Source organism: Mandrillus leucophaeus, unplaced genomic scaffold, assembly GCF_000951045.1.
Source record: "Mandrillus leucophaeus isolate KB7577 unplaced genomic scaffold, Mleu.le_1.0 Scaffold532, whole genome shotgun sequence".
In the NCBI taxonomy this organism is placed as follows: domain Eukaryota; kingdom Metazoa; phylum Chordata; class Mammalia; order Primates; family Cercopithecidae; genus Mandrillus; species Mandrillus leucophaeus.
The window spans coordinates 1,239,715-1,251,718 of NW_012105720.1; the positions used below are offsets into that span (position 1 = coordinate 1,239,715).

Genomic DNA, 12,004 nt, shown 5'->3' on the forward strand with positions numbered 1-12,004 from the left:
AACTGCTTGTGCACATCTCCTCCCTAGTCAAAGTGTGGCTCTGCAAGACATGATTGATGTCATATTGATGGCACCTCACACATAATAAACTCATTCTTTCTTTAAGAAAGGTGCCTTTTACAGGGTTGGCTATGAAGAAAAAGAGGCAGGGCAATCACAGTGTAAACCTCCTCTCTTTATCCAGGTCACTATTTCTTTAATGTTTTGGGTATTAAGAAGTTAGTGGCCCCACGCCTTACCAGAACACAACAGTCTAATCCAGTATTTTTTTTTTTTAAAGAGACAGGGTGAAAGGGTTTTGCTGTGTTACCCAGGCTGGAGTACAGTGACACAATCGCAGCTCACTGTAACCTCGAGCTCCTGGACTCAAGTGATCCTCTCGCCTTAGCTTCCCAAGTGTCTAGGACTATAGGCACAAGCCATCACACCCAGCTAATTTTTTATTTTTTTTTATAGAAATGGGGTCTCACTATGTTGCCCAGTCTAGTCTGGAACTCCTCGCCTCAAGCAATCCTCCCACCTTGGCCTCCCAAAGTGCTGGGATTATAGGTATGAGCCACCATGCCTAGCATCTAGGTAACTTTTTAAATCATGTAACCTTTAGTTGCTAGGACTTTTAATTCAAAAGAAAATAATACACTGGAGAATGTGTAATATAATAATACAGCTGGAAAATACGTAGAATAATTCACTAGAGAATATGTAGTATTTCATTGACCTCAACCCTAAAGAAGCAACTTCTAGGTAGACTGATGGCCAGCAGAAATAGGCAACCCCTGTACGCAATTTCACACCACATTCAGTCAAGATGATTCAGTTTTCAGTCACTCCACCACAGCTGATCTCCCTTCCCCACAACTTTGCAAAGGCAGATAACCAGATTAAGTTGTGTGGAAATTTTCATGACTAAAGCAAAACCTCCAGCTCTAACCAAATTAAATCACTAGTTACAAGATAGTGCTTAGAAACTACCTACTTTTTGTAAAAAGCCAAAGCATAATACAAAATGTGCTCTTAGTTGATGATGAACTAACCAACTAATGTATTTGTATTTAGAGACTCTAGGATTTTTTTTTTTTTTTTTTTTTTGAGACGGAGTCTCGCTCTGTTGCCCAGGCTGGAGTGCAGTGGCACAATCTCAGCTCACTGCAAACTCTGCCTCCCGGGTTCAAGTGATTCTCCTGCCTCAGCCTCCTGAGTAGCTGGGACTATAGGCATCTGCTACCATGCCTGGCTAATTTTTTTTGTATTTTTAATACAGACGGGGTTTCACCGTATTAGCCAGGATGATCTCGATCGCCTGACCTCGTGATCCACCCGCCTCAGCCTCCCAAAGTACTGGGATTACAAGTGTGAGCCACCACACCTGGTTGATGCATTATTCTTTAAAATAAACTTCCTTTTCTTTATGCTTTAGCTAATCTACTGTAAATAAAGACCTTGATGGTAACAGGTAAAATATAATCACTGAAATGATATCAATATGAATTGCAAAGTATTATTCCCTCATAGACAACATAGTTGACATGAGCAACACAAAATCATACTTTATATATACCAATGCCACTACTAATTTGGACTTCCCACAGAATTAACCCCATATATACACTTATTACTCTAATGACCTCAAGTGCAGACAGAGGTATATACCTACCAAAATTTACCCTGGGGGCTGTCATTTATCAGATAACGAGGAAATACGTTGTTCAGAGAAACATTTCCTAAATTTCCCTGAATCCTGACTATATGTTTTCTTTTAATAAATGTTTTGTTTTAGAACAGGTTTTGATTTACAGAAAGATTGCAAAGATAAAACAGAGAGTTCTTGTATACCTCACACACAGATTAACATCTTACATCAGTATAGTACATTTGTTATAATTAATAAACCAATATTGATACACTATTATTAGTTAAAATCCATACTTTATCTACATTTCCTTAGTTTTTACCTAATGTCCGTTATCTGTTCCATGATCCCATACAGGAAACCACATTACATTTAATTGTCATGTCTCCCTCTTGGCTGTGACAGTTTCTCAGGCTCCTCTGGTCTTTGATGACCTTGGGAGTATTAAAGAGTACTGGTAAGGCATATTGTACAATGTCTCTCAGTTGGGATTTTGTCTAGTATTTTTCTCACGGTTGGACTATCATTACGTGTTTGGGAGGAAAAACACAGAGGTAAAGTGCCACCCTCATTGCATCATATCGAGGGTACATATTATCAACATGACTCGTGGCTATTGATGTGGACCTTGATAACCTGACTGCCATAATGTTTGTCAGGTTTCTCTACGGTGAAGTTACTTTGTTCCCCCTCTTTCCATACTATACTATTTGGAAGAAAGTCACTATGCACATTCCATACCTAAGGAGTACAGAGTTCTGCCTATTGTATGGAAATATTCTGCAAAATAGATTTTTTCTTTTTTAGTCAAACCTTTCACCAACTACAACATAACAAGAGTTTCTTTCAGTCTAATTGGGCCAGATGACATCATGTGCCTACCCCAGACCTACAGCAGTTTTGAAGGGCATATTCTCTACTGTTTGCCTTAAACAAATTGATATCTACCTTGAGAGCAGAGATTCTTTTTTTTTTTTTAATTTTTTTTTTATTTCAATAGATTTTAGGGGAACAGGTGGTGTTTGGTTATATGAATAAGTTCTTTAGTGGTGATTTCTGAGATTTTGGTGCATCTATCACCTGAGCAGTTTATACTATATCCAATGTGTAGTCTTCTATCCCTTGCCACCCCCAACCTTTTCCCCCAAGTCCCAAAAGTTCAACGTATCATTCTTATGCTTTTGCATCCTCATAGCTGCTTAGCTCCCATATATGAGTGAGAATGTAAGATATTTGGTTTTCCATTCCTGAGTTACTTCACTTAGAATAACGGTCTCCAATTCCATCCAGGTTGCTGTGAATGTCATTATTTTTTTCCTTTTTATGGTTGAGTAGTATTTCATGGGGTATATATACACCACATTGGCTTTATCCACTCATTGATTGACGGGCATTTGGGCTGCTTCCATTTTTACAAAAGAGATTTTTCTACTTTTCTATTCTTCCCCATTTATTTACATACTCAACCATGTATTTATATCAGTATGGATATCTATTTTATACTTTGTTTTATAATCCAATAGCCTTGTATGTATTTTGTTGCTCAAATTATTTCAGTTTTGTCCACTGGGAACTCTCAGTTGGCTCCTGGGTTTTTTCAACATACCCCCATGACTGGGATTTTTGAGGATTTCTTTAATCTCTGGCAGACACCAAAAGATGCTTTGGGCTCCATCTTGTATATTTCCTGCTTAGTGTTAGAATCAGCCATTTCTCTAAAAACCTTGATTCTTTTTATCAAAGAATGATACTAGAAACCAAGGTCTGGGTGCCAGATATGTGTGTTTTTAAATGCTCATTACTAAACCTGGACATGAAGAACTTACAAAATGATACATTTTGAGGGGATTAAAATTGGTAAAGGGACAGTAACAGAAAACCTCCATACGAAACAAATTAGCTGGGTGTGGTGGCATGTGACTGTAGTTCCAGCTACTCAGGAGGCTGAGGCAGGAGAATCACTTGAACCCAGGAGGCGGAGGCTGCAGTGGGCCAAGATCACACCACTGCATTCCAGCCTGGGCAACAGAGTTAGAGTCTGTCTCAAAAAACAAAACAAAACAAAACAAAAAAACAGAAAATCTCCAGCTCCATTTTTATAGTTCAGTGGAAAGATTGGGTAGCTTTTCCCTTTGGGTATTTACTATAATCCAGAAAAAAAGTTAGGGTCATTCATTTTCATGTGATAGGGTCAATGTGTTTGAGAAGGTGGCAAAGGCTAAAAGAGCTCCTTACTTTTATGTAGCACAAGGTTTCTTTCTTTTTTTTTTTTTCAGCTTTCTATTTTTCCAGCACAATTACTATTTTCATCTCTCAAAAACAGCATATGTATCCTCGATGCCTCAATAGCAAATTAAAGTATATATCTAATAATTTATGATATTGACCTGACAACGTCATGAGTCCAGAAATCCAGCTTCAATAAACCATATGCAGAGTGAACAGATTAAGAGATTGTCCCTGCTAACTGAGCTCACAGCTTAACATCCTCTCCCTTGTTTTCCCTCTGATGTCACAGGAAGGAGACAGGTGATGGAGGCAGGAAGCATTTGGACATCAATGTAATGTAATCAAATACAGAGGCATCAAGCCCCACTCAGCCTGGACCTCCTCCTAGGAACGGATGTCATTAGTCCAAGCCATGAGGAGACTGCTTTAGGATAACCAATCATGATAAACGTCTGTTCTATTCAAACTTGAATATCAGTGCTTCCAAAGACTCTTCCCTAAATCTTTGAGATCTCAACAAACTCTGGTCCAACAATGAAGGGAGGCAGCTGGAGTTCTGGGGGAGGAAAAGTATTCTCATCCAAACCAGACTTATTATGTAAGGAAATACTTGGAATCCCATGCATACCGGTGATTAGGCTAACAACATTTGCATTCATTTTCAACTGTGCACCTTCATCTTTAAGCCAACTAACACAAGTGAGAAGTCCACGTATGCACATCAGCAATGAAGGGCTCAGGTCTCAGGCAAACTTCTGTACAAATTTTGTCATGTCATAGTGTGTTTGCACATACTACTTTACCTTAATGTAGGCATAGCTGGGAGACTACACAGCAGTGCATGTGACAAGAGCAGAAGTTATCAGTCATTAGCTGGAATGGGCAAAATGTCCAGAGATAGGAAAAAAATTCAGATGGGCTAGAGTGCAGGAGTATTGCTTAGGTCCCAGAGCTAGTCCAACAGTACTAGATGAAAGACAAAGGGCCTGCATTTGAATCCTGATTTTGCTATTCCCTAGTTCCATCAGTACAGGCAAATTATTCTATAGTTTGGAGTCACTGTTTCATCCACTGTGTACTGAATGGCTAATTTGTTCAATATCACTAATATGATTCCATAATCGAATATACTTTTATTCCGAGGCACGACTGAGAAGGATAGCCTTAAAATGATCCAAATCAACAAGAACTACAGAAAACACAACCAGACAATTGTATGGTATTAAAAAAATTCCCTCTAGTGGCTGCTGAGTTATGAAGAAGGTGCTGAGACTTGAACCCAGACCTGAAATGAGGAAGAAGAAGGGGTCTGGGAGGGATGACAGCTGGCCTCTTTTAAGGTGATGCATAATAACAGTTATGTCTATTTGGGTGCAATGCTGACACTGTGTAGGAGTCTTCCCAGCTTCATTTCCTAAGCCTTATCTCAATGAGCACACTCATGGAAGAGTCATGGAAGGCGGGACATGTTTGTTTATGTTAGGTAGTAATGTTGGTGGTGTGCTGCCCTCCCAAGGGAAGAGAAAAATTGGAGGCAGAGAAATAAGAGCCAAGGCCTAAGAGTTACTTCTGTGGAGGCTTCCGGGTAGAACAGCAAGATTCTAATTCATGTTTCTGAAACTGAACTTATTTAATAGAGGAAGCACGTTCTACTTAGCCCTGCAGGGCAGAAAATAAGATCACAGATCACAAAGCAATTGCATAAATGCAATTCCTTGTTTTTTTTTTTTTTTCCTCGCAAAGCCTTACTTTTTCCCTTTAAGAGAAAGAGAGGTCTGGAGAGAAGAAACTAAACTAGGCTTCTGTTCTCAAAAATGATCTAAAGCTACATGTTTTTACTAAAGAATTTCTATGTCAAGTGATTTAAAAGCCAGAGGAGACCTTTAAAAAAAAAAAAAAAACCCAAAGGTTTAAGTGTATGAGAACAGCACTTCCTGCCAGAAGGATTTCCTGTTTCAGGCAACCACAGCAACGTGGAGAAACATCCGCCGTGTGGCCACAGCCTATGTTCCACAGGCCACTTCTCTGTTCTACTCACCCTTCCTCCCCGACGAAGGTGACATATAGCTTATTTCTCTGCAGGTCTTTTCTGGAGTAGCCCATAATCTGATTAAAAGCATCTTCTAGTAAGTGATCTCTTCGGATAATTAACCTGTCCACAATGAGACAATTGGGAAAATACAGATTATTACTATACTGTTAAAGATAATTTACTTATCTTTCTAGAACATTTCCATTTGCCACAGTTAACTAGGTAAGAAGAATGTTACTTAATATCATTGCTGTCTGCAATAAAGTACACATTTGTCTTTAACTCTTAATAGCATTAGCAAAAGTTATATGAGAGAATCATTGGTACACAGAGCACCCTACCTATGACCTGTGAGAACAACTGAAGAATCCTACCTAAACGGTCAAATCAGTTTATCCCAGAAAAAAAAAGATCATAAAACAACACCACACACGCGCACACACACACACACACACACACACGTTTTGTTAAGTAAAGCAAGAACAACTCTATGAGGCAATGTTTTAAGCCTCAATGCACTTAGACAAGGAATTCAATTATTAAGTGCCCAGCGAGATGACTGTGAGAACGAAGAGGAAAAAAAAAATTCTCAATGTCCTCCAAAGCAGTGGAGTTTCCAATAGTTAATTGTTAAATTAAGTGAATCTTGAAAGTCCCTAAGGGAGAGATACAAATGAATGATGTGTGTGGTAGGTTAATCTACTTGTGATGATGACAACTAAAAGTCATTCTTCCATAGATACCAATTTGCTCTTCATGTAAATGGTAACAGGCAGAGAGATGATAGGGAGGCTGAATGCATGACAGCTGGATCATCCTAGACCTTTGTAAATTAAGTGTGAGAAAAGTAAAGCTCAGAGAAGTATGGTGTTTGGGCAGGCTGATGATTTTTTAGGGCAATGAAGGTGAAATTTAACCAAGCAAGCCTTCCTGTGGGTGGGGCTGTGAGCCGTGGGGCTGCTGTTGGTCTGGTCTCTGGACCCTCTCTCAGGCACCCAGGGTCACAGAGGGGCTCCAGTGGAGACCCTCCCTCCTCTGTCCTCTCTCAGTGGCAGAGTGATCTCCAGTGGGGACGTGGGACAGGGTTGAAGGCAGGGAGAGAAAGAAGGGTAAGTAGGGAATGGACACAATTGTAGGCCAAACAACATGATGATGTTTCAGCTTCCCCATTTGAAGGGAGGAGGCAGATGAAGAAAGGCAGAAACGACATTCATGACATGTTCTGCTGTGAAGTTTGTTTCACAGAACTGAACAGAGCTGAGCACTATTCCTGCACTCAGGTCAGTTCAGGAGACAGAAACTTGTAGTGAAGGACATTGGGATGGCTTTATAGCTAATGAATATACTATGCACCAACAAAGAGGTACTTTTCAGAGGAAAAAAATAAATCAGCCTTTTATTTTGCCTTTATTTTTACATGAAAAGGCAGTGTCTTCACTACTTGTTTTAAAATGTTAAGCTTAATCACGTTTCATTCCAGGACTATGTTTTAGATGATCCTATAATTTACAAATGCCGAAATAATTATGCCGACTAAAATGAAGGCTAGTCATCCCAAATCACAATCAATTTCCTAGAGGCCCAACTGCGCCCCCTCCTTTCACCATCTATACATTATGTGGTTTGTGTCGCTTTGACTTACTTTAACTTCCCTGGGCCTTGTCCATATCCTTTAGTCTCTAACTTCCTGTAAAAGTTCCTCAGTTTGGCTTCGAAATCCCGCTTGTAAGGGGCTGGAGCCCGGGCATTGGCACGCTGGGTACCTACAGCAAACCACAGAGAGAGGATAATATGGATTTGTGCATCATCCTTGTGTTCATCACATCACCATGGACAAAAGCTATCACAATCAACAAGTCCAATGAGGCAACTGTCTTAACTTCTGCATTTGAAGGATTAACTTCTGTAACTTGAAGGATATAACAAACCTCAACCAGGGTCCTAAGTGACGTCTTCTTTGTGGCATTTTGGTTGAGAATTAAAATCCTGTTTGAATAGTTACAATGGTGCCCATGTGTTTCTCAAGTATGGTTCCCCTTTTCAGTCCAAACTAATATGAGTCAAACAGAGTTACTCATGTCTAGTAGTAACTGTTAGGATGAAATGTCTTTGCTTGCTGCTGAAATGATATAATGGCAATTAGACAGGAAGTTGCAACGGAAAGTATGTGGTATATAAGTAAGTGGCACTAAGAGTGAGGTTTTAATCATTCACTCTAAATTCCTAACCAAAAACTCTTCACAAAACTTCTTCTTTTTTTTTTTTTTTTTGAGATGGAGTCTCACTCTGTCACCCGGCAGGCTGGATTGCAGTGGCGTGATCTTGGCTCACTGCACCCTCTGCCTCCCGGATTCAAGCGATTCTCCTGTTTCAGCCTCCCAAATAGCTGGGATTACAGGTGCCTGCCACCATGCCTGGCTAATGTTTGTACTTTTAGTAGAGACAGGGTTTCGTCATGTTGACCAGGCTGGTCTGGAACTCCTGACCTTAGGTGATCTGCCCACCTCGGCCTCCCAAACTGCTGGGATTATAGGCATGAGCCACTGTGATTGTCCTACAAAACTTCTTTTAGATATGCACTATCACCAAGAATGATTTTAGACACATAATTACATAAATTTCATATTGCAGGGTAAAATCTTAATATAACACATACTTGCAAAAGGCACCTGTCTCTGGGTTGCACAAAGAATAAATAATATTAATATTTATTGGATTTTTTTTTTTTTTTTTTTGAGATGGAGTTTGCTCTTGTTGCCCAGGCTGGAGTGCAATGGCACAATCTCAGCTCACCACAACATCTACCTCCCAGGTTCAAGTGATTCTCCAGACTCAACCTACCGAGTAGCTGGGATTGCAGGCATGTACCACTACGCCCGACTAATTTTGTATTTTTAGTAGGGACAGGGTTTCTCCATGTTGGTCAGGCTGGTCTCCCCACCTTAGGTGATCCACCTGCCTCGGCGTCCCAAAGTGCTGGGATTACTGGTGTGAGCCACTGCACCAGACCATTTATTGCATTCTTAACATGTGCCAAGTACTGAGAATATCTAGATTATATAAGGATATTTCATACGTTATTCAATGGCAATTATCACTAATAAAATGTACAAGTAACATTGTTTCTCTTTCCTTCTTTTCTTTTTCTTTTTTGACACGGAGTTTTGCTCTTGTTGCCCAGGCTGGAGTGCAATGGCGTGATCTTGGCTAACCCATCCTCTGTCTCCTGGGTTCAAGCGATTCTCCTGCCTCAGCCTCCTGAGTAGCTGGGACTACAGTCTTGCGCCACCATGCCCACCTAATTTTGTATTTTTAGTAGGGACGTGGTTTCACCGTGTTGGTCAGGCTGGTCTTGAACTCCCGACCTCAGGTGATCCACCCACCTCGGCCTCCCAAAGTGCTGGGATTATAGGCATGAGCCACCACACCCAGCCAATTATTCCTCTTTCCATAGAAAAATCTGGTTTTGTGTCACTGGGTGACTAAGCAGCAGGCTGGGATAGAAAACTGATGATGAATATGGAAATCAGACACAGAGCCATGACAAAAACACTGGATATTTCCACTAAATATTTCCCAACTGATGAAAGAAACCAGAAAACAAAAGCTGGGAAGTCTTGTTCATTACATACCATGTAAGTTCATTAAAAATTTCTTTAACAAATGAGTGAACTAAATAGTTGTTATTCATAGTGAATACTGTGTTAGGTTCACCAATGGATGTCCAAAATGTATAAGGTGGGGTTGCTGGAGTGGAGTGGGGAAATAGAAATAAAATGTCAAACAATTAGAGAATAATTAAGTCCTGAACTAGGTGGTATATAGACTAGAAAGCAGAGGGAGCAAAGCTATACCCCTGGGGCTATACCTAGTCCTATAGATACCCGTTGTTTGCCCCATAATCTTTTTTGAAGATTTTAAATTAATTGCCAACATTTACAAATTAAATTTCAAATTAAAAAATTCCAGATTATTCTCTTGAAAATTATTTGGGAAATCTTGTAACGACTGGCTTGCATTTCCTTGGGGATCCAGCGGGCAGCTGCAGCTACTCTGTTAGACGAGGCATGCTCTCACCACTCTGCGGCAGTCACTCAATGACACGGCTGCCTGTCCCCTGACCCCCGCAAGCATTTGTTAAGATTAGTGTTATACAAAAGTAATAGTAATGTTAGAAAAAAGAAATGCGTATAAGTAGAGATCAAAGTGGAAAAGGCCTTAGGGAGGAAGCTTAATTGGAACCACACCTTGCAAAAGAAGAATTTATATTCTATACTGGAATAGAGCAGCAAGAGCTGGCATGAGCACTGCATGTGTGTTCAGAAAACGCCGAGAGAACCAAGCTAGCCTAGAGTGGAGGAGGAGTGCTGGGAGTACATGGGAAATGAAATTGATCAGAAGGGTTGGAGCCAAATTATGATAAGAATTTTTAAAACCTAGCAGAGGAGTTTGGGCATGATGAACTGAACAGTGCCTTTACAGGTTCTTGAGCAGAAGAATAACATACAAGTGGTGTTTTATTTAAGAAATTATTTTCAGAGTGTGTTGAGTAAATTAACGGTAGGTAAGAGGAAAGAGCCCCAGTTAGGAGTTGTTGCAGTAATTGAAGCCTAAGGGGATAAGGACTAGACTGGAGTGGGTGACTCAGAGAAACATCTACAATGTGAAATATGCACTGGGAAAAGAGTAAATAACCAAGAAAGAAGAATGGGAAGCATGATGATAATATAAAGTATATTTACACAATAACAACACGTATTACTTGTTAAGCACCTGCTATACATTACAGGTGATGCACATTACACGGGGGATCTTGAGAAATCCTCACAAGTCTACGAAGCAGGTATTACTAGGACCATCATACACCACTTTGCAACTAAGGAAAATGAAGGTGCAGTTTCTTGTCCAAGTCATACTCCAGTGACAGCAGAGTTGGGATTTGAGCCAGATCTACCTACCTGATGCTATGAAGAGTGTGGGAAGTGATGCAGGTGGACAAGGGCACGTGAAACTTTATACATGTTGACTTGGATATGACAGCTGACCAAATGCCCTAGAGACTGAAAAATACTGGGCTGGAATTGGGGTGAGAGCTCAGGGCCACACGTGTGGATGAGCTGAGTTAGTGTGTTTATGGCACTTTATGCAGTGACTGTTGCATAAGAGATCCCACATAGGTATTAGCTGTTGTTATCTGCATAGAGGTGAATACTAAACATGGGGAAATGAGTTGAGATTTTAGTAATGAATCTGTACAAAACTGGCTATTGACCAACAGTCTGTCTGGAGATCTGTTTGTATAGTTAGGCAAAGAGCTGAGTTATGTCAGAAAGCAAGCAAATAAGCTTGACTTTAAAGATCTGGGAGGCAGAGGAGACTTCTAGGCAGGGGTTCTCAATCTTGACTGCACATTAGAATCCCTTAGGAAGCTTTTAAAAATTCCAATGTCCAGGCCACACCCAAGATGCATTACATCAAAATGTGTAAAGACCCAGAATGTGGGGTGGGACCCAGGCATGAGTGTTAAACACAGCTGTCCAGATGATTCCAACGTGTAGCTATGGCTGAGAACCACTATTCCCTCATTGGAAGGTCAAACATCACCAATGAAACACATGGGCAGCACCCAAGGACTAACACAGGGCAAATGTTTCCTGTGTACCAAAAGGCATCATTTGCAATACAAAGGAACATTATCTGCATGAACACAAGGCTGCTGTCCTAGATGGATGAGGAATAGGACAGTGCAGTTCAAGTCCACTCAGGGGCGGCACAGTCACGGTGTCAGTGCTCCAGTCTGAGAAACTGCAGACTAGAAAACCCAGACAGTGCAGAACGCAGCTGTAATGAATCAACTTTCAAGAGCAAAATCATTGACAAGAAAGAGAAAAATGAAGGACAAAGAACTGAATGAAAATCTTTTAAGACACAAAACAAACTTTTTTTTTTTTTTTTTTAGACGGAGTCTCGCTCTGTCGCCCAGGCTGGAGTGCAGTGGCGCGATCTCGGCTCACTGCAAACTCCACCTCCCGGGTTCACGCCATTCTCCTGCCTCAGCCTCCAGAGTGGCTGGCACTACGGGCGCCCGCCACCACGCCCGGCTAATTTTTTGT

General features: G+C 40.7%; 1 protein-coding gene across 2 annotated transcripts in view; it reads right to left on the minus strand.

The window, feature by feature from the left end:
* HECW2 (HECT, C2 and WW domain containing E3 ubiquitin protein ligase 2) overlaps positions 1-12,004 on the minus strand; it is a 402,520-nt gene that overhangs the window by 34,577 nt on the left and 355,939 nt on the right. For both annotated transcript variants that reach the window (XM_011997186.1, XM_011997187.1), the window contains 2 exons: positions 7,534-7,654; positions 5,898-6,011 (listed from right to left, as the gene is read on the minus strand). In XM_011997186.1, the coding sequence (XP_011852576.1) occupies positions 5,898-6,011; positions 7,534-7,654 (235 nt within the window). The remainder of the gene's footprint in view (positions 1-5,897; positions 6,012-7,533; positions 7,655-12,004) is intronic.